This window comes from Trichosurus vulpecula, chromosome 3 (genome assembly GCF_011100635.1).
Source record: "Trichosurus vulpecula isolate mTriVul1 chromosome 3, mTriVul1.pri, whole genome shotgun sequence".
Taxonomy (NCBI): Eukaryota; Metazoa; Chordata; class Mammalia; order Diprotodontia; family Phalangeridae; genus Trichosurus; species Trichosurus vulpecula.
The window spans coordinates 391,449,517-391,475,561 of NC_050575.1; the positions used below are offsets into that span (position 1 = coordinate 391,449,517).

General features: G+C 50.4%; 2 protein-coding genes across 4 annotated transcripts; one reads left to right on the forward strand and one right to left on the reverse strand.

The window, feature by feature from the left end:
* The first annotated feature begins 320 nt into the window (after positions 1 to 320).
* Positions 321 to 16,943, forward strand: CDK10 (cyclin dependent kinase 10). Of its 3 annotated transcripts, none has more exons than XM_036752095.1 (14): positions 321 to 437; positions 2,524 to 2,596; positions 3,616 to 3,687; positions 4,268 to 4,370; positions 4,607 to 4,688; positions 5,579 to 5,646; positions 6,227 to 6,279; positions 6,616 to 6,685; positions 10,259 to 10,318; positions 13,680 to 13,803; positions 13,895 to 14,034; positions 14,775 to 14,827; positions 15,029 to 15,145; positions 15,389 to 16,943. In XM_036752095.1, the coding sequence occupies exons 1-13, from the start codon at positions 351 to 353 to the stop codon at positions 15,139 to 15,141; spliced, it is 1,098 nt and encodes a 365-aa protein (XP_036607990.1). In that variant the 5' UTR covers positions 321 to 350; the 3' UTR covers positions 15,142 to 15,145; positions 15,389 to 16,943. The 3 variants fall into 3 exon arrangements, with proteins under 3 accessions (XP_036607990.1, XP_036607991.1, XP_036607992.1); XM_036752096.1 differs by having other exon boundaries at positions 323 to 437; positions 15,029 to 15,142; XM_036752097.1 differs by lacking the exon at positions 321 to 437 and adding an exon at positions 2,373 to 2,446.
* A 2,460-nt stretch (positions 16,944 to 19,403) lies between these two features.
* Positions 19,404 to 23,252, reverse strand: SPATA2L (spermatogenesis associated 2 like). The gene is made up of 3 exons (XM_036748340.1): positions 23,125 to 23,252; positions 22,535 to 22,838; positions 19,404 to 21,173 (listed from the first exon to the last, which is right to left on the reverse strand). The coding sequence occupies exons 2-3, from the start codon at positions 22,835 to 22,837 to the stop codon at positions 20,169 to 20,171; spliced, it is 1,308 nt and encodes a 435-aa protein (XP_036604235.1). The 5' UTR covers position 22,838; positions 23,125 to 23,252; the 3' UTR covers positions 19,404 to 20,168.
* Between the last annotated feature and the right edge of the window lie 2,793 nt (positions 23,253 to 26,045).

A 26,045-nucleotide genomic window follows, 5' to 3' on the forward strand; every position in this document is an offset into this window, starting at 1 on the left:
GGAACACAGTAGGTTCTTAATCATTGCTTGTTGATTGATTATTCTAATAGCCCGGTGCAGAGGGTATAAATTCTCACTGCCCCAGTAAAGGACACAGCAATGGTGTGTCTAGAATAGGCCACAATGATGATGAACCTTGGCCTACCACCATGACTCCTGTACACCCAGCCTATATACATTTCCGAGTCAGTGCAGCCCTAACTGGGGACTTAGAACCAGGTCATTCCTGGCAACCGTTGCTAAGGGAAGGCGGGGCCACCTGAGGAAGTCGACTCTACGCGTGCGCAATCCTTTCTTCCACCCCAGGCGCCTGCGCATGCTTGGGGGGAACGGAAGACGCGGACTGCAACATGGGGGATCCCGAGCCGGAATCGGAGCAGATTCGCCTGAAGTGCATACGGCGGGACGGTTTCTTCACGGTGCCTCCGGAGGACAGGGTGCGTGTGCACGAGATATCATGCGGGCCGGCGCTGCTTCCCCTCGGCCTGTCGCCCTGCTGGGTATTGGCTTGTGCTTCCTTGGTAGAAAGAACTACAACTCCCAGGGTTCCTTTCGGCGGCGGTAGTGGTGCTGGGGTCGGGCGGGGCCTGGATGGGATTCGCGTCAATTTCCTCAGGAAAGCTGTCCACAGCTGGCGGGGTGCAGTCAAGGCAGGACCCGCCCTCTCCCTGGAAACACCCTACTCCTAGAAATAAATTATAGATTAAAAAAAATATCTCTGGCACTTATTGATCATCTGGGCCTATTCTCCACATTTTACAGAGGGTGAAACTGAAGCCGGGGGCGGGGGAGGTGGGACTAGAACCCTGGTCTGTGATCTTCAAATCCACATCCCTTTCCACTGTGACTTCACGTGCACAATTGACATAGTTTGTCTTCTCAATGGGGGTGGAGGGGCGGAGGGAGAGAGAGAATTGAGAACTCAAAACAATTTAAAAATCAATGTTAAAGTGTAGTTATGTATTTATCGTATATAATATATTATTACATGTTGTATATAACTTAATATCATATGTATATATGTGTGTGTATATATATACATATATATATGTATGTGTATATACATAAAATGATGAAGCACATCGTTTTCAGGCCTCTTAACAGAAAGCTTCGTTCAGGCCAGTGTGGGAATGAGACCATGTACTCACCTGTGTCCCACTTACCTCCCCCAGACAGTCTTTTTTTGATAGGACTAGAGGGGTTCCTGCCTATTTTTGTGTCTTATCTGCCCCCTACTACACCACATTCCCTGGGTAGGGGTGGGGGTGGGGGTGGGGTCATATATGACATAAAAATAACAAAATCACATGTTCAGTAGGTGATCCGTGATTTTCTCTTTAGCTTCTTATATCTAAGATAGGTATAAGCAATGCTAAGGTCAGAGTAGGGAGGGTAAAAACGTAGTACAGACTGAAGCAGTCAGAGGCTTCATTGAGGAAATCATCTTTGAATTTGACTGTAAAGGACGGGTAGGAATTTGGCAGGGAAAATGGCATCCCATGCGTAGGAAACGTGGTAAGCAAAGACACTGTGGTTGGACAGTGTGATGGTTGTCCTGAGGACATTTGACTGGCATGTATGTAGAAAAGAACATGAGATGAATATGAAAGAGAAGTTACAGCCACATTGGATTGTGGAGGACATTGAATGCCAGGCTTAAGAAACCCTCTCCTCGGTGGCTGTCAGTCCCCAAGGAGAACAGGCAGCTAGGTTCAGGGTTATATGGGTCTCAATAGAATCTATACCTGGAACCCCTTCTCCCCAGGCTCAGAGTGGCTGATTTTGGGCAGGATCCACCAAGGGAAAGAGCTGGAAATTGTTTTTTTTGTTTGTTTGCTTTTGGAGGCAATCAGGGTTAAGTGACTTGCCCACGTTCACACAATTAATCTCAGAGGTTGGATATGAACTCAGGTCCTCCTGATGCCAGGGCCAATGCTGTATCCATGGTGCCACCTAGCTGCTCCAAGATATTTTGACTCTTACCTCTAAAGGGAAATCCTAGCCTGTGTATCCATGTTCCAGACAGGATAAATATGTTGTAAGATTCTTAATAGGTGTAATCATTTTTATAAAGGAGATGCTGTATTTATGTCTGATTTGTTGTGGATTCAGGTGCGAATTGGCCTAGGTGAGCTCCAGATTTGAGATTCTATATTCAAATCCATGTAAGAAGAATTTATCCTATTTGGCAACAGGATAGCCTTTGAAGGTCTCACAGCCATTATTCTATCTGGTAGAACAGCCCAGATTCCCTTACTTGTAACAAAGGTCCCTGGGCCAGCTTTTTCTGGCATTTCATTTTTTTGGTCCTTCTAGTTCATCATATAAACCCTCCAACCCTAGTACTGACCTGCTGCTGTGCCCTGCTTGGTCGAAAAGTAGCTTTACTTTTAACAAGATCACCATAAGAGGAGGGAAGTGAGACTTCCACTCTGAGCCACTCCAGGTACCTATGTTGTCCATTGAGTATCATTGAGTATCGGCTCTTTAGATGAGCTGCCACATCTTCCTCTCTGCTTGCAGCTGGGACAGTGTCGGAGTGTGAAGGAGTTTGAAAAGCTGAATCGGATCGGGGAAGGCACCTATGGTATCGTATGTAAGTATGGGCTCGCTGTTGGCCAGGAGTGTGGCATGGAGACTTCAGCCGCTCTCCGTCTGGAGTAGAGAGCTGAGCAGGGTTGGGATGGAAAGGGTAGCTGTTACTGGTGATGGCTGGGCTGGCAAAGCAGAAAGCCAGGAGGCCCAAGTTATAGGAGCAAAGAAGAGTATGTGTTGGGGGAAAAGGTCATCCTAGACTCTTCGGTCTCACTCCTCCCCTCCCCCATCTGATCAGTTCTCAAGTCCTATTGATTCTTCCTCCACGTCTCTCCACTCACACCACACCTTCCCCTCATTCATCCCCTTGGCGCTTCTTGTCCAGACTGTTACAACAGCCTCCTACTTGGTCTTCATTCATCCTGCCTCTCCTGTCTGTGATCCAGCCTCAGTTCAGGTGCCAAATTCATAATCCCCGAAGCGAAGGTCTGACCATGCCAGTCCTTGCCCAAGAAGATTCAGTGGTCCTGTGTTGCCTCCAGGATCAAACTCCTGTTTGCCATTTAGAGGCCTCCATCCCATTTTTCTGGGCTGGTTACCCATGATTCCCCTTCTTGCATTCAGAGTTCCTGCCAAACCTGGTTGATTCCCCTTCTAGAACACTCTGTCTCCTGTTTCCATGACTTTGCACAAGCTGCTGCCTATGCTTAGGATATTCCCTGTCTCTCTTTCCACCTCTCCTTGGAAACCCTGGTTCCAGTTATTCTTAGCTCAGGTGCCACTGTGTGTAAGAGGCCCACCTGTTGGTGCCTTCTCTCCCTCTCTACTTTCTGTCTATATGTATTTATCTGAGTGCACGTCATCTTCCCAATAGAATGTAAGTTCATTGAGGAGGGGACTGTTTCATTCATGTCTTTGAATCCCCAGCTTCGAGCAACTAGAAGGCACTTGCTGGCTTGGCTTGAGTCCTAATGAGTAAAGCAGTACTTCACTGTTCCCACTGGCACCTGTGTTAGAACAGGGTGGTGGAGGACTCGGGGGTCTGACTTTGTATATCCCATGGGTCTGTTGCTGTTTCAGATCGGGCCCGGGACACCCAGACAGATGAAATCGTGGCCCTGAAGAAGGTTCGGATGGACAAAGAGAAGGATGGTGAGGTGGGGAGAATGATTGCCAGAGACCTAGTCAGGGACCTCAAGGGAGACGTAGGAATGAGCATCTGTACTTCTGATTGGGAGCCAACAGCTAATAGTACTGAGAAATCCTGGGTAAGAGGGAGGTGGTGCAGAGAGCCCTGGGCCAGGAGTCCAGACACCTGGGTTCGAATCCCAGCACTGCCACTAATCAGCTTGCTGAGCCAGGATCAATCACTTAATGTCTTGGAGAGTGATAGGGCCTGCCTACCTACTGCACACAGTTGTGAAATTCACATTCAGCGCTCTGCCAACCATGAAATGCTATACTTAACTGAAGGCTAGTCATACGTTGAGCTTTGTGTTTGGCTTAGCTGCAAGGTGTTCCTTGCTAGTAGTATTTGAGACAGGGAGGATTTAACAAACCACATCTTCCCTTGGTAGAGGATGAGGAGGGAGGGACTCCACCCTGGGTCTGGGGAGGAGTGTGTGAAGCTTGTGTCACTGCCCAGCCAGGAGCTGGGAGAGACCCAGGGCTTGGGAAGGGGAGGTTTGTTGCCCGGGGCCAGTGGCCTGATTGTATCGTTTTTCTGGGTCAGGGATTCCCATTAGCAGCCTCCGGGAAATCACACTGCTCCTTCGGCTTCGTCACCCCAACATTGTGGAGCTGAAGGAGGTGGTTGTGGGAAACCACCTGGAGAGGTAACCACTACTGGTCATTCTTACCCCGCTGGGGTACAGCTCCCCCATACTCCTCCCGTTCCCTGCTCAGTCTTACTTTCTGCTCTGAAGATGTGATTTCCCTTCTTTCTCTCTCTTCATTTTCCTAGACCAAAGACACGTCCCTCCCTCCCTCAGCCTTCTCTCTCAAGGGTCAGCCCTTCAGAAGGATCGGGGGTGGCATCAGGTGACTCTGTCCTCTTTTGTCTCTCTTCTAGCATCTTCCTGGTGATGGGTTACTGTGAGCAGGACCTCGCTAGCCTCCTGGAGAACATGCAGACACCCTTTTCAGAGGCTCAGGTACATGTGGGTTCCAGTCACCTTTATTCTTGGTTTAACACTTTTTAAGTTTAACCTTCTTCTACACACTCTACTAGTGACTGGTCAAGAACCATGCACCTTGGGGAAGCCCTTCAGGTAGTCAACAGGCATTAAGTGCCTACTATGTGCTAAGCACCAGAGATACAAAGAAAAAAAACCACCATCCCAGTCTCTGAGCTTAAGGAGCTTAAATTCATATTGACTGGAAGCAGATATGAATGCAGATAAGTCAACATAAGGTATATACAATGTAATTGCCAGGGGAGAAGTAAGTAGTAACTGGGGAAATCAAGGTAGGCTTCTTGTAGGAGGTAGCGCTTGGCTTATGCCTTGAAGGAGAAGGACTCTAAAGGCAGCTGACTGGTGGGACTTGTGTCCTTACTGATGCAGTAAGAATTTATTCAGTTACCAGACAAGTATTTATTAAGGTACTTGCATATATACTTACATACATATATATATAGTTATATACCTTGCATAGGACCTTATAGGGATTTGGGAGGATTCAGAGACAAAGGGGAAATGGTGCCGCCTTAAAAGAGCTCACCTTCCAAGGGCTTTAGAGAGTGTTCACTGAATTGACTCCCCATCGTATTTTTCTCTCATTCCTTTCCCCATTGTGGCACCTTATGCTCCTTCCTTCTTTCCTCTGGTCACTGGCCGCTGACCCTTTTGATGTCATGTGGTTCTCTAGCTGGCCACCATGGGAGTTATTGAGTAGCCCAGAGTCCAGTGTTGGGGCAGGGCATGACAGTCTTCCCTCTTGCTGTGACCAGGGGCCTTTCCTCTAGTCCCCAAAACGACAGACCCGCCTCTGAGGTGGATGTGTCCGTCATTCATTGGCTTTTTCCCCATTCTCACCCTTACAGGTAAAGTGTATCATTTTGCAAGTCCTTAAGGGCCTTCAGTATCTTCACAAAAACTTCATCATTCACAGGTGAGGGGCAGGGGAAGCTGAGAGGTCTGCAGGAGGCAGGTTCTGGAAGGAAGAGGGGTGGCAAACCTAGACTTAGGAAGAGCACAGATGACAAACTCTTGCTTATGTCACAAACCTGCTGGGTAGTCTGGTGAACCCTGTGGAACCCTGAGCAGAATAATGTTTTTAAAGGCATCACATACATAAGATTACAAAGGAAACCAAATATATCAAAATACAGCTATTGGGGCAGGTAGCCCTGAGTCAAGAGGACCTGAGTTCAAATCCAACCTCGGACACTTACTAGCTGTGTACCCTTTGGCAAGTCACTTAACTGCAATTGCTCCCCCTCCCCCCAAAATTAAAAAAAGTTATCAAAATATTTTGAAAAGCAAGTTCACAGACTCCAGGTTAAGAACCTTTGATCCAAGGAATAGACAAATTAGAGACCAAGATAGACCAACCCCAAGCCAAGAGCCAGGTGCCTTCACATCTTCAGCCTGAAGACCCCAAGGCTTGAAAGGGACATCCTTCTCATCAACAGTCACTGAAGTTGGCTTCCCTAGGGATGACTGACTGGTGTCTTTTCTTCCAATGACAGGGATTTAAAGGTTTCCAATTTGCTTATGACAGATAAGGGTTGTGTTAAGACAGGTGAGTATCTGTATGTTTCCCTGGCGCCATTGTGTGTGTGTGTGTATGTATGTGTGGGTGGGTGGGTCGGTGTGTCTTTAGTGTGTGTATACGTGGCATGTGCATGGTATGTGTGTGTTTGATGTGTATGTGTATATATATATGTGTGGTATGTGCGTGTGTACACACTTGGACGCTCCCTGCACCCACATGTAAACACCCAAGCCTCTCAGACATCCCCCTGAATGGGAGCAGCTAGTGTTCTGTTTCTTTGTTTCCTGTCCATGGAGCAAGAACTTATTAAATGCCTGCTGAGTACTTAACTCCTCCTTCACATTCCTCTCCCCTTTTTGGCAGCTGACTTTGGCCTGGCTCGGGCTTATGGTGTTCCCGTGAAGCCAATGACCCCGAAGGTGGTCACCCTCTGGTGAGTCAGATACTTCACACTCCAGATTCTAGGAGAGGAGGGGTAAAGGGAGAAAGGGGAAGGTAAGGGAATAAGCATTTATACGGTGCCTACTGTGTGCCTGGCACTGTGCAAAGCACTTTACAAATATTATCTCATTTGATCCTTACACAGCCCCGTGAGATAGGTGCAGTTATGATTCTCATTTTACAGTTGAGGACACTGAGGCAAACAGAGGTTAAGTGACTTGCCCAGGGTCACACAGATAGTGTCTGAGGGAGAAGGTTGCCTTCTGGGTTTCTCTGGAAGCCTGTATTCAACTGGGCTGGTCAGGTTCCCTAAGACGGACCATATACTGGAGCTGGAGATGTCAGAGAACTTGGAAGGGTATGCAAATTCAGAGATTATAGGAGGGCTGCCATTGCATGCTAACGGACACCAATCAGCAGGGCTACTTGCAAAGGCAAAGCACAAGACAGAAGAGGTTAGCAGCTAGCTAGTCATCAGGATTGTCTCCTATTGATCTAAACAGAGGTCAGTGAATTGTCTATGCTGTGGGATGAGCTAACTCAAAACCTGTTGGTATTTACCCTGGAAAGCCATATTGGCAAGGAAAAAAATCATGTAAATGGACCAAAGGTTTGATCTTATTAATAGCCATGGGGAACTGGTTTTCCCTAGTAATATTTTATTCAAGATTTGCGCCCCACCGCCCTCTGAAAGGAGTCAAAATAGGTACTTCTCTGGTCATGGGCGAAGTTGGCCAAGATTGGGGGCCTTTGGTGCCATTGCTATGGTCTGCACCCTTCGTGGGGTCTTGGGAGGCAGTGAGGTAAGCATGGCCAATACTACACCATCTTTGTATGGGAGGGGCACTACTGGGCTCTAAGCTGAGCCAGTGTGGGTGGCCAATGGGCTTGTAAAGGGCATCAGCTGGGTAAGAAGGTTCTGCCAGCAGCCACACTTATTCTTCCTCCTCCTGGGAGTGGCCACTGCCTTGCTCACAGGGCCAGAATAGAGACACTTGATCAACCCTCCCTGGAGGATAAATAGATTGAAGCAGACCAATCAGTCAACCATTAAACATTTATTAAGTGCCTGCTATGTGCCAGGTACTGCACTAAGCTCTGGGGATACAAAAAGATACACAAGACATTCCCTGCCCTCAGGGATCTTACATCTAATGGGGGAGACAACATGCAAACAGATGTATACAGAGCAAGCTCTGTTCAGGATAAATAGGAAATAATTAACGGGGGAAGTCACTGGAATTGAGAGGGACTGGGAGAGGCTTCCCGTGACGGTGGGATTTTAGTTGGGGCTTACAGGAAGCCAGGGAGGTCAGAAGTTGGAGTAGAGGAGGGAGAACATTCCAGGAACAGGACAACCAGAGAGAATGTTCAGAGCTGAAATGGAATGTCTTGTTCATAGAACAGCCAGGAGGCCGGTGTCACTGGACAGAAGAGTCCATGATGGGGGCGTGGGGGTAAGGTGTAAAAGGTAGGAGGGGGCTGGGTTATGAAAGGCTTTGAATGCCAAACAAAGCATTTTGTAGTTGATCCTGGAGGCAAGAGGAAGTGACTAGAGTAGGGGTGACAGGATCAGACCTTTGCTTTAGGAAAATCCTTTGGTGGCTGAATGGATGACAGCTTGGAGTGGGGAGAGACTTGAGGCAGGCAGACCCACCAGCGGCTATTGTAATAATCAAGGCATGACATGACGAGGGTCTGCACTGGAGTGATGGGGAAGGGGACAAGAATGGGGCGTATTTGAGAGATGTCACAAAGGTGAAATCAACAGGCCTTGGCAACTGTTTGAATATGGGAGTAGGGAGTGAGAAGTCCAGGATGACTTAGGCTGGGAGCCTGAGGGGCAGGAGGATGGGGTTGCCCTCTATAGCCATAGGGAAGTTGGGGTTTGGGGGGAGGGTTCCGTTTTGGACATGTCTACTGGACATCCAGCTTGAGATGTTTGAAAAGCTGTTGGTTGTGAGACTGGAGGTCAGCAGAGAGATTGGGGCAGGATAGGTAAATTTGTGAATCAGCAGCACAGAGATGGTCATTAAATCCAGGGGAGCCGATGAGATCACCAAGGGAAGCAGTATGGAGGGAGGAGAGAAGAGGTCCAGGACAGAGCCCTGTGGGACATCTATGGTTAGAGGGTGTGATCTGGAGGAGGACCCAGCAAAGGAGACTGAGAAGGAGGGGTCAGGTGGAAGGAGAACCAGGAGAGAGAGTGTCCTGAAAACCTGTAGGGAAGAGATGTATCACGGAGGGAGTGATCAACAGTGTCAGAGGCTGCAGAGAGGTCAAGGAGAATGAGGATTGAGAAAAGGCCGTTGGGTTTGGTAACTAAGAGATTGTTAGTAACTTTGGAGAGAGCAATTTCAGTGGAGTGATAAAGTCAGGAGCCAGACTGAAGGGAGAGAAAGTGGGAGCACCTATTATAGGTGATCTTTTGGAGGAGGGCAAAGGGCAGAAGAGATCCAGGGATGAAAGGGTCGAGGGAAGCTTTTTTTTTGTTTCAGAATGGGGGACACATCGGCATGTTTGTGGACTGTAGGAAGGAGCCAGGAGAGTGGGTAGATGATAAAAACTGAGTTGTAAGTAAAATTGAGAATAGATGATAGAGTGGGGATGACAGAGGGGCAGTGTGTTGGAGAAGAGGAGATGGGATGGAATGGGGTCACTTGAACAAGTAGAGGGGGTAGCCTTGGTGAGGAGTAAGACCACTCCATCATGTGAGACAGGGGTGAAGGAGGAGAGAGTGTCCAAAGGCACCAGAGTGATAGGAGAGAAGGGAGGAGAGAGAGTTGACAGTGAATATCATCATGTTTTTCTGTAAACTGTGAGGCAAGGTTCTCAGCTGAGAGAGTCCTGGGAGCAGGAGCTGTGGGAGCCTTGGAGAGGGACGGGAAGGTCTGGAAGAGCCACGGTGGGAGAGTAAGTTGATAAGGGGTTATAGTAGGATTGCCTAGCGGCAGCAAGGGCTCAATTAAGATTGTGTAACATAAATTCGTCCTGGGCTCATTCAGAACAGCATGATTTTCTCCACCTTCATTCAGCCACTCATGTATAAGAGTGAAGGAGATGAATGGTGGGAATGGTACAAGGCTGAGGCTTGGTTGAACATCATAGGTGATATAAGGGGGTTAGGGCTTCAAGAGCAGAGGATGGTGAAGATTTGAATTGGTTCACCAAGGAGCCAAGATGGGGAGAAGAGGAGAGAGTGACCAGTGCAGGGGAGATGGCCTGGGAGAGAATTGGGGAGTCAAGGTGTTGAAGGTCATGGTGAGGGTAAAGAGGAAGGTTATATAAGGGAAGGCAGAGGGAGAGGTGAAAAGCCACTAGATTATGGCCAGATAAGGGGATTTCAGAATTCCTGAACATTTGGTGATGATGGCAAGGTCAAGGGTATGACCATCTTGTGTGTGTGGCTGAGGGAGAGCTCATGGGAGGTGAGTAGCCAGAGAGTGTTTGAGGGAGAATCTGTATGTATGTTGAAGTCCTCTAATGTGAGGGCAGTAGTTCAGGACATGACCTTCTTCCGAGGAAGAAGTGACCCAAGTGTTGGTTATTTTCCTTTCTTGTGCAGGTACCGGGCCCCTGAACTCCTCTTGGGAACAGCAACCCAGACTACCAGCATCGACATGTGGTAAGGAGTGTCCTTCCTCTCCTGTAAAGTCTTGGGGTGGGAGGATGTTTGCAAGGCTTGGCTGGAGAAGGAGTTGGTACTGTTACCCATCCTGGTTCCCAGTGATCCAAGCTGTCCTGTCCATGCTGTGTTGGGCTGCAATCCAGGGAGATTAGACTCAAGTATGAAAACACGGGTAGAAAATGGTGGGTCTGATCATTTGGGAGTGGTGGAGGGAATACACTGAAGATCTTTCTAGAAAACTGGCCTTTACCCGGTGAAGGCGTCCTCACCCTCCACATCTCCAGGCCTTTGCCTAGGCTGTCAGCCCCCATGCCTGGGAGATTCTCCCTCCTCACATCAGTCACTTGGACCCTGGCTTCCTTCAGGGCTCAGCTGAAACACCGCCACCTACAAGAAGCCTGTCCTGATTCCTTCAGTTAATGCTTTCCACCCTGAGAATTACTCTGTTTACTATACAGGGTGTCCCAAAAGCCTTAGTGCAGGTTGAAGCTTTACTTTGGGACAATGCATGTGTGTATGTGTGGGTGCACTTGAGGCTGTTTCTTTCCTGTATGTGTTATCTTCTCCAGTAGAATGTATGCCCCTTGAGGACTGAGACTGTCTCATGCATTAATATGGCCTGTGAGTCAAAAGCCCATTTGACCCTTTGAATTCAGAAAAAGACCAAAATAATTATTAACCCACTTTGACACTTGGAGTTCTCAAAGCATTAGGAGGGAAAATGGTGCTTCCTTGGCCACTGGAAGGCAACAAAAGAGCTTTTTTTGCAGTGAGGAAAACTTGAGCTTGGGGTGTTAGGAAAAATTTCTCACCACTCAGAGACATCCCAGAATAGAGTGGACTAGTCTCTGAAGGTGGTAGCAGGTTTTCCACTTCGGAGATCTTCCAGGAGAGTCTCTCAGTCAACAAGCATTTATTAAGCACGCACTATATGCCAGGCACTGTGCTAAGCATTGGGGATACCAAGAAAGGCAGAAGATTATGCCTGCCCACAGGGAGCTTACAGTCTAATAGGGGAGACAACGTGGAAATAACTGTGGCCCATTAAGGTCTAGATGCACTAACTTGGAGACCATTCCAGAGGGAAGGCCCTCAGATCAAGGGCAATCAGGAGGGACTTCTTGGAGAAGGGAGAGTTTAGCTGCGACCTGAAGGAAGCCAGGAGACAACGGCGATGGAGAGGTTTCTAGGCATGGGACGTGGCCAGTGGAAGTGCCCAGAGTAGGGAGATGGTGGATCGTGTGTGAGGAGCATCCAGGGGCCAGTGTCACTGAATCACAGTGTCCAGGGAGGGCCCTTGAGGGTGCAAGAGGACTGGAAAGGTGGGTTGGGGCAGGTTGGGAAGGGCTGGAAATGCCAAACAAAGGAATTTCTATTTGATCTTGGAGGTGATTAGGAGTTGCTAGAGTTCATTGAATAGGGGGGTGATATGGAAGATCATTCTGACAGGTGAATGTAAGGTAGGCGTGTCCTCCTCCTTGGGGAGAGAGACCAACAAGGAAGCTATTGTGGTGGTCCAGATTGGAGGTGATGAGGGATAGCACCAGAGGGTGCAAAGGTCAAATGGACAGGACCTGGCAACAGATGGAGAGGGAAAAGTCAAGGAGGACATCAAGGTTCTGAACCTGGGTGACTGGCGGGGATGGTGGTGCCCTCAACAATAACAGGGAGGTGAGAAAGAGGGGAAGGAAAGGAGTTCAGTTTTGGACAGGTTTAGGTTAAGAAGTCTATGGGACATCTATTTGGAGACATCCAGTAAGCAGTTGGAACACTAGCCTTGGAGTCAGGATGCCCTGAGTTCAAACTTACTAGGTATGTGACCCTGGGCAAGTCACATAACCTCAATTGCCTTTCCCCACCCCAAAAAAGAGAAATTAGTTGAGAATTCGGGCTGGATAAGTAGATCTGAGAATCATCAGCATAGAAATGATAATTGAATCCTTGGAAGTCAACAAGATCACTAAACAAAATAGCATAGTGGGAGAAATGAAGAAGGCCCAGCCCAGAGCCCTGGGGGATACCCACAGTGAGTGGGCCAAAACCTGGATGAAGATCCAGCAAAGGAGACTGAGGAGTGGTCAGATAGGTAGGAGAAAAACCAGGAGAGAGAGCAGAGTAACAGGAACGTAGATGGAGGAGAGTCTCAAGGAGGAGAGAGTGGCTGATGGGGTCAGAGACTGCAGAGAGGTCAGGAGAATGAGAATGAAGAGAAGGCTGCTCACTGTAGCCACTACAGGATCACTGATAACTTCGGGGAGGGCAGCTTCAGTTGAATGATGATGATGTCGGAAGCCAGACTCTAGAGAGTTAAGAAGAGAGTGAGAGGAAAGGAAGTGGAGACACCTATTGCAGACAGTGTTCTCAAGGAGTTCAGCCACAGAAGGGAGAAGAGAGATGGGACAATAACCAGCAGGGATGGTTGGATCTAGGGAGGGTTTTTTGAGGGTGTCTCCAGGCAGCAAGGGAAGCAGCCAGTGGACAATGGAGAAGATGGAAGAGGTAGGCAGCCCACTGGAGGAGACAGGAGGGAACAAGGCATTGGTGCATGAAGAGGGAGGGGAAGTGGCCACCATGTTCATGTGAGACGGGTGAAGGAGATGGTGGCAGAAAGAATCTAAGAGATCAGGGAGGCTCCGGTGTTTTCAGTGAAATATGAAGCACAGGTCTTAGCTGGGAGGGTGGGGAAAAGGGAGCTATGGGAGGTTTGAGAAGGGGTGAAAACACTGGTGAGTGGATGAGTCAATTAAGGAGGTATAAAGGATTGCCTTGCTGCAAGTTGAGATTATGTAACAGATTTGTAGTGGACCAACCAGTCAGCAAGGCTGCATGATTCTCTCTAGCTTTATTCAGCAGAATGTGAGTAGGAATGAAGGCAGCAGATGGCAGGAGGGAGCCAAGGCTGAAGCTTGGCAGGGCAAGGAACTCAAGAAGGCAGCTTTGGGGTTGAACCGGCTCACCGAGGCATCAAGATGGGAAAGGGAGCTGAATGTAGGCTGTGCATAGGCAGTGGCCAGGAAATGGTCCTGAGCATCTCAGGGATTGGAGGCCACAGGGTTGGGGGTTGCAAGGCAGAGGGAGATGTGGACTGACATTGGATTGTGATCAAGTGATGGAGAGATCGTGGGGATGCTTGTTCAGGTACGGGTTGGATGAGATGGCCTTCGATGTCCCTTCCCCATTCAGAATTCTGAATCTGACATCTGGTACCCCGGCCATGCTCTGCCTGCCCCTTTTACACCTACATAATGGGGTCCTGACGAATTCCAGAAGTGATTTCTGTTGCTTCCATGCCCCAGGGCATATTGAGACGCTGCAGGATGAAAGTATCAGCTTCCTGCTTACTCCTCTCTTTCTCAAGGGCGGTGGGCTGTATCTTGGCGGAGTTGTTGGCTCATAAGCCCCTCCTCCCAGGCAGTTCTGAGATCCACCAGATTGACCTGATCGTGCAGCTGCTTGGGACACCCAATGAGAACATCTGGCCGGTGAGTGCCTTGGAGCCGGGCTGCCCAGTCTCCTGGAGCTGGCCCAGGCTCCTTCTCATTCCCCTGTCTCTGCTCTTCTCCCTCCTCTCAGGGCTTTTCCAAGCTGCCTCTAGTCAGCCAGTATAGCCTGAGGAAACAGCCGTACAACAACCTCAAACACAAGTTTCCGTGGCTCTCTGAGGCAGGGTTACGTCTGCTCAACTTCCTCTTCATGTATGACCCAAAGAAAAGGTACCCAGGGCTCTGACTGACAGTGTGGGGCTGAGGGGAGAGTCAGGCCTGGCTGGCTCCTGGGGAAAAGGAAAACGAAAGCCAGCATCCGCTCTTGGCCCATGCAGGCAGATGGCCCTCTGGGCTTGGTTGAGCTCTGAGAGTTGGCTCTCATTTGGGTGTTTTCGTATCTGCTTTCCCATTGCCCCAACTCTGGAGAGCGCTGACCAATCCATGTGTGGGAAGGGCCAATCCCTGGATACATGCATGCATAAAAGTGGTGCAGGCTGGAGCATTCGCCCCCCCCCCCCCATTCTTTTCTCCCGAAGGGCTCCACATCCTTTCGTCGAGTTCCTAAGCAGCAAATTTTGTCTGTCTTTCTGGAACGTTTAGGCTGGCCAGGGATCAGCCTTTGTTCCTGCCTCACAGATTCACAGATTTTCTCCCTACTCTGTGGATTTATTCTCTGGCTCACAGAGCCAAGGAAGCCCCCATTTTAATCATCAACAGCCTCCCTTATTCTTTTGACTTTCTGTTCTGGGGAAGTTTGCTGAGGTCCTTTGGACTGGGAAATGCAACACTGCCCCGAATGAGAGGCTGTAAGTAAATTGGAGAGCCATTTTTAAACAAGGCTTTAAAGCACTGGCAGGAGCTGTGGTAGTGCCCAGCACAGCTCCTTGTACACAGTAGGCACATAATAAATGTTTATTATATTTGCCATGGCATTACTTCTCCTTGACAAGCTAATGGGTTCTCTCTAGGGCCACGGCTGGGGATTGCTTGGAAAGCTCCTACTTTAAAGAAAAGCCATTGCGTAAGTGCCCCTACCTTGGGCCTTGGGGGGTGGGAAGTAGCTGTGAGCCAGTCCTGGGAGCAGCCAAGATGGAGTACTGTGGGTGTGCCCAGGAAGCAAATGCCTGGGAATCTGGGTGTCTGAGAAGTCAGGGAAGCTCGGGGGCAGGGAAAGTCATCTAGACCCCTGCCCCAAGGAGAACAGCTTCACCTTTGCCCACAGCCTGTGAGCCTGAGCTCATGCCCACCTTCCCTCACCATCGGAACAAGCGGGCTGCCACAAGCACCACCACCTTGGCGGGAGCTGAGAGCCAGGGCAAGCGAAGCAAGCCCTGAGGTGGTAAGAGGGCCCCTTCTTCCTTCTCTCTCCTTATCGCATTGGGTTCTTAAAGGAAGACACTGAAGGGAGTGTGGAAGGGGAGGCAGCCATGGCGCTCTGCAGGATATGCTAGCTGGGGATGAAGTAAGCTGCCAGACTCCAGTTTAATTCTGGCCATCCCCCTTCCAAAACCACAGGCCAGGGGCAGAAGCAAACTCTCAGCTTTAAAACTGCCCTCCACTCATGTCCTCCTTCCTCCTTCAGCTTCTAGGCCCTCTCCCAAGACTCTGGGCTGACCAGAAACAGGAGCCTGTCTTTGGAAGAGGCCACAAGGTCAAGCCCTCCTCACTCCTCTGCTTCAGGGGAGGTCTTTTCTACCTTCCCTCGCATCAGGGAAGGAGTCAGATTATTTCGTTCAGTCTCAGTTTCCTCTCCCCTGCAAGCCGGCCTCAGCTGCTTTGTCAAGGTTTGAAGTTCTGAATTGTCCTCAAAGGTCACCGTGGTGGATCCCGAAAAGTCAGAACCAGAATAGCCAAATAGACTGGACTGTGGTCTGAGAGCTGGCCCTGTGCAGTGTGGAGTGGCCAGCCAGAAAGTAATGAGTATTTTCAGCCATGACATACTTAGGAAGACTTTCTTCTGAAAGGCAGCAGGATCGCAAGTCTGCCCCCCACACTGATGAAATCAGAGCTCTCTGAAGCAGATACCAGCCTCTGCCGGAAGGCTGGCTCAGTCTCTTCACTCAAAGACCAGTAAAATTCCCCGGGTGGATGTTGGAGCCAGCTTGGGTGGCACGAAGAGGTGGGGGATGAGAGCAGCCAATGGCTCCTGGAACGTCCCGGCTTTTACTCTAGAACACATGGGATGTTCCAGGAGAGGCAGCCTAGGCCATCATGTTTGGTTTCCAGCTCTCTGGGCCTAGGACACTGTGGCTGGTATAAGGACATTCTACTCATTTTCCTTCTCCTTCAGTTCATGCCCTCAGTTGTGGTGTTAGGACAAAAGATTCTATTAATGCTCTCTCTGCCCTTTGCCCTTCTTAGCTTCTCATTCAGTAAAAGTCACCCCCTTTTTCCAGGTAGATCAGGGAGGCTGAGGCACCAGGTACATAGCCTTGGGTGCAGATTGATTTGTAAGTAGTCTGGTGAGCGATGGCCAGACACCTGCCAATGTCTCACTGAGAACAGGTAGCTGCCAGAACTCACCTTGGGCCTCAGCAGACACCTCCCGGACTCTTTCTCTGGCGTTCAGCCCAGTGTTCCAGCTGGCAGTGACGAGGCTGGAACAGGGCGAGAATTTGGTTTTCCCCACCTGGAAGACAGACACAAGGTTTGGGGAGGGAAAGAAAGCTGGGCTGGAGAGATCTGGGTTCCAGTCACTGCTAGATCTTACCTGCTTCCTTCTTCTGAGGAGATGAGGTCTAGCAGGGTTCTGTCATATGGAGTGTGGAGGAAACCCTGCCCCCCTATAATTCAGCCATAAGGACTGGACCGAGTTTGTTCACCCTGATGCTGAGCTCCCTTCGAGGGAAGGGAGTGCTTCAGGAGGTCCGGATGTCAGGAAGAACTTAAGGGAACAGAGATCCAGTTGTATCCTGGTATAAATAATGTCCTGTCCCCAGGACCCCGGGTGGAGGACCTCAGCAGCCTTTCACGAATGAGACCAGGAACTCTGGGGCCTGATGGGGGATAGAGTTAGCCTCCTGTCCTAGAGGAGCCAAAATTACACCTTCTGTAAGAGGGCACTGGGGGGGAAACAAACTGTGTTTGTTCAAATGCAGCTTTTGAAAAGTGTTTTAAAGACTGCTCTTTGAATGCTACTCCTGGTGTTTGGCTTTGTGAAACATGGACCATTTCAGAGAATAGCTGGGAATGTGGAAGCTAAGGGGGGTGGAGGGGAGTGGGCAGGAAATACCAGGGTGGGAGGAAAGAGAGAGGACAGAAAGCTGCCTCGTTGGGCTTTTGCCTGCCAATGAAAGCACCGAACAGTTCTACCCAGAGTCTAAACTGAGGTGTCAGGGGAGAGAGAAGCTTCTCCATGCCACTATTCCTGAATGGCCTGGGACCATTCTAGGATACCCCTGGATACCACTTGCCTCAACAAGGCAGGGCTTGGGGAGAAATCCTCCCAACCCCTCTTCCTTTAAAGGATTGTGCTGGGGGAGGGGGGATTGGAGCTTCCTACTTCCTCCCCTTCTCCCGTGTCTAAAGTGCTCCTTTAGGGTCATGGCATTTTAGGGTTGGAAGGGATTTAATCAGCAAGCACCTACTGTGTGCTGGGCCCCAAGATCTAAAGTCCCAAATGAGGAAACAGAAGCCCAGAGGGTTTGTGACCAGCCAAGGTCACCCAGAAAGCAGCAGAGCTGAACTGAGATTTGACTCCCAGCCCCCTTGACTCCAACTCCAAGGCACCTTCAAGCATCCTTCCTCCCTTTCCGCTGGTTTGGTATCTTCCTGTGACCTTGCAGCACCTAAATTAGAGGGGGAAGGGGTGTGGGTAGTGAGTCAGGCTCATTGTCTCACCTCACCTGTCCTCTTGAAGTTCAGGCTGATCTCAGCTCCTCAATGCTGTTCCCGGAGGAGCTCAGCTCTGCTTTGCTGAGGTCACCCAAAGAAGAGGGGAAGTGAGCCGTTCCATCCCTGATCTAGGGAATGGGACAGATTCTAGGCCCAGTGATTGGCCTTGAATCCATTCTTGAGGTCATCCATGGCCCCTTCCTAAGGCAGCTGGGGAGGGCTGGGAGCAACCTCAGACCTCCTCAAACACAATTTTGTTTTTAAGGCCCAGCCGTAAGAGCGCTGGATGAGGACATGCCTCTTTGCCCAGAATTCTCACTTGGGTCATTGGTGCTCTTCCATGCTGTCTTGTCTTCGTCCCACTCCCCAAGTACAAACAGACAGAGGGAAGTATGAGAGCATATAGTGGGCTTCACCTCCCAAGCCTCACAGCCATCTCCCCAGCAGAGATCTGGCTTCCTTTGCTGCTGACTGCCCCTCCCACCTCTGCCTCTGGATCTAGCAGTTCCCAGGAGGACACCCTTTCTCAGAAAAGGCTGTTAATAGTAAGTGAAGGCATTCACCCAAGTATTTTAAAAGGCACCTTTGTTAAGTCTCCAAATCAGCTCCTTTGCAGATGACCTTTTTTTCTTGGTGTAGTGGCAGGTTGGCCTTCATCTGGGGGTGTTTTTGCAAACACCTCTCTCCATGGCCACTTGGGAAGGGCCAGTTTCTAAATTTGGATCTCTTTTTTCAGCAGCCAGCCCTGTAAACTTTCCTGGTACTGGCCCCTTTTTGCTCACTCTACTTATAAAATTCCCCATTTTCCTCTCATCTCCCACACCCTTTCTTAAAATGCTGATTTTACCAATAAAACAGGAAGGATTTAAAAAAAAAACAGTGTCTGGTTGTAGGCCAAATTCACTGAAGAAACCAAGAGGGACGTTTGCTCAATAGACATAGTGTGAAGGCTGGGTTCATGGTCAGTGGCTAGGGAAAAGCTATTGCAAGCAAATTGTTGGTGGCTGTGGTGGCCTGGTCTGGCCAGCCAAGTCTGTAACTAGGATGACACATTCTCCCTTCTTCCCCCAACCTGGACAGGCTCAGGCTAAGCACCTAACCCTTTCCGAACATCTTACATTCATGTAGTGCACTGTATAGCCATTGAGCTAGGTAAATGACCCTTTAGTCTCCATCCAAGATCACATAACCCCTAGAAGAGATGGCCCTTGGAACAGATGCCCCCTGGGCCTAATTAGACTGTGGACTCCTTGGGGGCAGGGGTTTTTTTTTTTTGCCTTTGTACCCCCTGGCACTCTGTGCCTGGCACAGAGCGAGCCTTTAATAAATGCTTGTCAACTCTTGGCATCCAGCAAAGAGGGATCCTTCAGGCTGCTCAGACTTCACCTTCCAATTGGCTGCTGCTGTTGCTGCTGCCAAACAGCATCCCACTGGGAGGGGGACAACAAGGAGTAGACAAAAATCTTCCATCTACCCCTCTCTCAGGGTTGGCAGGACCTGAGAGCCCTGAAATACTAGGGTAAAGATAATGAGGATATAGAAGAAGTTTCAGAGGAGAGGCCAAATCCAATTTGTCTGAGTCAGATTAGGGGAAGACCCAGGCAGGCTGATCGTGCTGGGTGCCTGGCACAACACAACTGTTTTCAACATACCTACAGTAATCAGCTGAGGGGGAGAAAAGAGGATGTGGTGTTTGAAGTCCCTGGGGCAGCCAGCTTTGGAACAGTTCGGCAAAAGAACTCATCAAGAACAGGCAAAGAAAGTCCCTGGTAAACACTGAATCACCTCACACTTTAATACAGACAGCCACCTACACAGGACAGGCCCTTCCTCCGTGGTCCCAACCCTCGCTGGTCAGAAGGGTCTTGTGGAAGAGGAATGTTTTTGCTGGAGTTGTCTGGGCAGTGCAGAAGGGTGGGCCAACCCCAGCTCACGAAATGCCAAGATTGCCATTGGCTGGGGCTGTTCTCTCCCTGGCAGAAGGGCTCGCACCTAGATGCCATAGGTGGCAGGGAGAGGGAGGCTGGTTTTATGGGTAACCCAGCTGGCTTGCTTATCACCTCACTGAAGACTCACTTTGCCTTTCCATTTCCAAGAGACAGGAATTCCCTGGCAGAGCAATTCCAGCTGACATTGTTAGAATGCTTTAAGCTTTTTCAAAGTGTTTTCAAATATATCATGGGGTTTATAGGATTGTTGTTAGTCTCCCAGGGCCTAACTTTGCTTAGTGACAAATGGAGACAGTGAATGACCTAACGGAACTCACACAATTAGTTGGTGCAGAAGGAACTAGAACCCAGGTCTCCTAAATTCTGAGCCCCCAGATACTGCTACCTCTAGCCTTTTATTTAGAGAAGGGGCTGAGGGTCTAGGTCAGGGGATCAGGATTACAGGACTCCTTCCTTTCCTACTCAGCTAGAAGGTTCCTATCCCCTCTATCAACCAGGAGATGAGCCAGCTCTCTCCTTGGAGGTAAGAGGGGGGAAAGCCATACGATTTTGGGCAGTTCACTATTGGCCCAACTCATCCTAGGGCCTGGCCCTGGGGGGACTCTCATAAAGCAGGGAGTCCAGCTGGGTCCTCTGGAGCCAGAGACGTCGCTGCTTCTCACTCAGCAGCTCATGCAGTGTGTGGCCCAAGCGGCAGCTATAGACAGCCTGGCAGTGGCTGGCATGGAGCTGGCAGCACGTATCACAGCAGTAGGTGGGCAGAGTGCCCACTGGCAGGCAACCATGAAGCTGGTAGCGCTGGGGCTCCCCACCAGACGCAGAGGGAGAAGTAGGGGTCCCTTCAGCAGCCTCAAGATGCCCACTGGCCCTGATGTGCCGAGGGGAACGGCTGGGGCTCTTGCTCCCTGCAACTTCTGGGGTCAGCTCCCGCCGCAAGGCAATGAAGGAGAAGGTGGTTCTCTCTTCGGTGGGTTCTTCAAAGGCCTCATAGGACAGGCTCTCCTCAACTGGCTCCTCCACACTTGGAGACTCCCAGCTGCTCCCATTGTCCCGAAGCTCCCTGGCACTGGAGGCCATGTGTCCAGTGCCCCACAGTTTGGCACTCTGTTCCCAGATAGGGGGTTGATAGGCTAGCTCCGGGGAGGGTGACTCTGGCCCACCTAGGGGCTCACCATACAAGGAATCGTCCTCAGCCCCTTCTTCCAGCATGTCACTATACAAATCAATACCAGCAGGGTAACTGACCAAGGGCCTTGTGGACGGCTCTCCAGCTCCAGCCAGCCGCCTCCTTAGCCGGTCCACACACGTGTCCACATCACCACTGGCTCGACGCTCTTCAATCAGCTCCTCTGCAGACAATAGGCTGGTTCCCAGCTTGGTCAGGATCTCCCCTAGAATCTCACACTCCAACCTCAGAGCAAAGCAGCCTAGAGCCACCTGAATTAGCTCATAGCCTGGGGGTGGAGTGGCCACGACCAGGTGATGTTCATCCCTCCTGGTGTAGCCCATCTTCTGGAAGCACTTGGTGATGAGGTCCTCTGAGAGCACACCCTTGAGGAAGTGGACATAGCCCCCGGAAAAGGTCTGTAGCCAAAAAGAACCATGTTATTGATTTAGGGATGCTCAGCCTGTCATAACTCTTTTCCCCATCCATCAATAACTGAGATTGCTATTGGGTCACAAAGGATTTCCTTTCAGCAACCCTGTGAAGCTGGTAGTATAAGTATTCATTTTACAGATAAGGAAACAGGGTCAGAGAGGTTGACTGACTTCCCTTGGTTTACAGTGTCATTTGAACCGAGGTCTCTTCTGACTCCAAATCTAACACTCTTTCCTATAGCTCAGGGGTGCTCAACCTGGGATCTAACTCCTTTTAGGTGTCCATGGACAGAATTTGTGAGATCCATGAACTTGGGTGGAGAAAAAAAAATTAAATCTATATTTTCACTAACCTCTAACTGAAATCGAACATTTCCTTCCATTATTTAAAAAGATTGCTCTCACAGGAATCCCTAGGCTTCACCGGAAGGTCAAAGGGGTCCTTGACCCAAGGAAAGGTTAAGAAGCCCTACTCGCTAGACTGGTATGCTGCCGAACCGACCAGCAGATGTCGCTGCTGAGATAACCTGGTTTTCTAACTTAGCCCCTACGCTCCTGGTGAGGCTGGTGTTGCCACAGTAACAGAGTGGAGGTGTTACTCTCCCACGCTGCCCAAGATGACATCACTCAGCTGCCTCCCCAACATTCTGGATTCACAAAGTTGCTGGGGCAATCTTTTTTCCAGCTCGTTCTAGCTGGCATCCTGATTGCCATGGCAGCTCATTGCTACCCTGGAGAAACCTTATTCTCTATTGCTTCTGGGCACGGAATAAACAGGAAGCAAGAGGGAGAAATGAGTGCGGGCATAGAATCTTCACCTACTAAGGGACTGGGTCCTCTCTGTAGTCTGTCCTCGTTCTCCATCTGCTCATAGGATTTGGGACCTTCAGAAATCATTTCAGTCCAACACTTTTGTTTTGCACATGGGGAAACCGAGGCACTAAAAGGGACTTGAACCTGGCTCCAAATCCCGCCCACTTTCCATTATTCTACATATCTACTTAACCCCACTCTGGCAAAATTGCCTGTGACTGAGATGATCCCCAGGGGATGGGATAATTCGGGGAAAGGTGTTTTTTTAAGCTTGGGCACCTTGCCTAGGCTCTGGTGTCCTGGCCCCTAGGAGGCCAGGCAAAGTTCAGAGGCTTAGGCCACGACTGCTCTATCGCCTTGGCCCCAGAAAGAGCAACAGGGTCCACCCCCACCCCCGAGCCACTCTAGCCAAATGCGGGCTGCATTCCTCCTCCCCACTCCCCGCCCCCATCCTGTGCCCAGCACACGACTCGAGCCCAGGACAGAGTCCCCTTTGCCCAGGCACAGCTGGGGAATTCCCGGGCCGCTTCTACCTTGATGGTGGTGAACTCCTTCCTCCAGGGAAAGAGGTAGAGGTGGACGGCGGCTAGCTCCAGAAGCTCGAACGCCCGGGCCAGGTTGCGCAGGGCGGGGGCCAGGTCTCCTCGGCCCCACAGCCCATCGGTGAAGAGGGCCAGGGCGTCGTCCTGGAGCAGCCCGTGGAGATCGAAATCCTCCACGAGGATCTGCCAGAGCACGGCCCGCAGAGTGGGGTCTGCACAGACGCCCGAGCCTCCCCTCCGCCGCTCCCGCTCCAAGCACAGACGGTAATCCTCCGACAGGGAGCTGGCGCCCATCCTGGGGGGTGAGGGTGGGGGTGGGGGTGGTGGCTGATTAGGTGCGGAGTCCCACCGACCTCCCCTGGGACCCCTCCATGGGTACCTTCCACGGCCCCCAGCCCAGCGCCCCGGAGAAACGGACGAGCCGAGCCAGATGTTCTTCCCTGGCCGACTGGGAGCGCGAGCCAGATGTGCTCCGTGGACCAGATTCAGGCCGCCCCCACACCCGCCCCCGGATGGATCCCAGCCTCAGCCTCAGGATGGGAAATGGAAGGGGAGGCGGGAACCCAGGGAGGCGTCTGTACCTGTCCAGGTTCCAGGAGTCGCCTCCGACGCCCGCCGCACAGCCCAGAGCCCAATGGCCCTGTAGGGCCCTTCCGGCTTCGTGGGGGTCTCTCCCCCCCCATTGGTCAGACACGGGGGCTGACGCATATGGGGCGTGGTTTGGGGGTTCCGCCCCCCCCTTCCCCGCCCAATTTTGGAGTTTAACTGTGTCCTTGCCGGACAGAAGGAGCTGAAAGAAGGAACTAGGAGGCTTCTGCAGAGAATGGAAGGGTGAGAGTGGGGAAAGGGGTGGGGACCCACCCACCTGGGGATAGGAAGCGAGGAAGCCGGCACTCCGATTCATCATCTCACCAGTTGTCATCAGCGTCTAGATTTGGGGTCCAAAGATCAGGCTCCACCACCCCCTAGCTATGTTCTTCTCTAGGACTCAGTTTCCTTAACTGTAAAATGAGTGGCAGTCTCACGACCCTGCTAGGATCCTGGGCCAGAGGAGTGAGGGCTCCAGGGAGCATGGATTTGGAAGCACTGCGGTTCACAACTCATGACTCACATAAGGGGTAACTTCCCTTAGTCAAGCAGTGGCCCAAAAGAGTCGGGAAAATCGCTCCCTCTGCCTAAGATGCGACCAGTCAAAGGCTAGTACGTGCGGGGCCGCTGCCCTTTGCCCAGTCCAGTCTGAAAAGTTGTGTCTCTGTACATGTGTTTCAGCTTCGCTCTGAGAAGTAATACTTCCTACATCAGGGTGTGCGTGGCACAAATTAATAACACTAAGACCAGACACCTGGGCTCTCGTCCCAGCCTTGCCCCAACTTTGCTGTGGGCCCGCTGTGGGCCTCAGTTCCCTATCCTGTAAAATGAGGGGCGTGAATAATAGCCTAGGATCCTTTCTAGTTCTAACAAAGTGAAATCAGTTTCCCTATGGCGGCGATGGAGCCTGGAGGCTTCTGTCCCTTCCCTCCTCTCTCCTACCCCAGTAGCTCCCTCCCCGCAATGCCCACCGCAGGCACTCAATCTTACTCGGACGCTAGGTGGCAATACTGGGCCACTAGAGATCTGAGTTTGTTCCCTCGAGAGTAAAAGCTGCTCTCTGACCACCTTAGCCTGCCAGCATCACAGAAGCATCAAAAGTCAAGATTGTAGGAGATTAGAAAGGAGACCTAGATTATTAAGTCCAGCCTCCTTATTTTGTAGGTCAGACCGAGGCCCAGAAAGTGGCAGGTACTAGCCCAAGATCATGCAACAAATCAGAGCGATCCAAACCCAGGTCTTCTAAAACTAACCTCCAGGGCCTTTTTGCAGAACCCCAAACAAAACCGACTCAGCATGGGGTAACTGCGAGCCCCTGGAAGGCTTCGTGGAGGAGGAGGAGAGATGGAGCTGGGCAGCGACCAGGAGAAACCCCTGCCTTCTTGATGCTGTGCTCCATGGTTCCCCCAGGACAGCTCAGGAAAAAAAAAAAAAAGAAGAAGAAGAGAAAGCCAGTGGGATGTAGAAAGAGTACTGGGGTTTGGGGTCAAAGCACCAGGGTTTGACGCTAGACTCTGCCGCATACCAGAATCCATGGGTAGAAATGTAGAAAGGTATTTTTAGGCTTAGTGTGCCAAAGAATCTCTCCAAATGTGGAATAAATTCCCTTATTCCCAGACAAAAGCATGAAGGCAGATAGGTGGTTCAGTGATAGAGCAAAGGACTGGCAGCCAGCAAGTTATTGTCGTTTAGGTGTCTTTCAGTCCTGTCTGACTCTTTGCCACCCTACTTGGGGTTTTCTTGGCAGAGATACTGGAGTGCTTTGCCATTTCCTTCTGCAGCTCATTTTTCAGATGAAGAAGCTGAAGCAAGCAGAGTGAAATGACTTGCCCAGGGTCACACAGCTAGTAAGTGTCTGAGGCCAGATTTGAACTCAGAAAGAAGAGTTTTCCTGACTCCAGGCTGGAAATCCATCCACTTCGCCACCTAGCTACCTAAAGTCAGCAAGGCTTGAGTTCAAATTCTGCCTCAGACCCTTGAGTGTCTGCCCTGGGCAAGCCACTTAACCTCTTTCTGCCTCAGTTTCCTCCAGTGCAAAACAGGGATAATAATAATAGCTCCCACCTACCCTACCAGGGTTGTGGTGAGGATCAAATGATATAATGTTCGTAGAATGCTTCGCACAGTACCTGGCACATAACAAGCGCTTTATAAATGCTAGCTGTTAATAAATATTATTATGATTATTGTGACTATTATTAGCAACTAGGTAGTTCAGTGGACAGAGCACTTGGCCTGTGGTCAGCTGTGTGACCCTGAGCAGGTCACTTAACCTAGCTTGCCTCAGTTTCTTCATCTGTAACATTAGCTGGAGAAGGAAATGGCAAACCACTCCAGTACCTTTGCCAAGGAAACATAGGGTCACGAAGACTCAGACATGACTAGAGCAATAACTACTATTTTTCTGTGGATGCCCACTTGTTGAAGAGGGTGGGTGAGACAGCTAGGTAGTTCAGTGGATGGAACAAAAGACCTGAAGCCAGCAAGAACCGAGTTCCAGGTCTGACTCTTTAAGCCTCAGTTTGTCATCTGTAAAATGGAGATAATGTAAATAACCTCTACAGGGTTGTTGTAAAAATCAAATGATATATAAAGTGCTTTGCAAACCTTTTTAAAGCATCACATGAACACTAGCTCAATTGTAGAGGGGATTCATTGTTCCGGGTTGGACTGGAAGAGTTGCGCTGTGAGATTCGGAGCAATTTTCTTTCCCTCCCAGTAGAATGAGGGAATTAGAGCCTATAACTTCTAAACTCCTTTCCAGTTCTGTTCCCAGACTACACAATAGAGCTAGTAAATTAGCTTGCAAGATTTGGGGGGGTTGGCGGGCAGCCCGCGGGGCGGAGCCAACACCTCCCAGGTGCTGAGGGATTGGCCAGTGAGGGGCTGTAAGGGCGGGATCTCCAAGGAACCT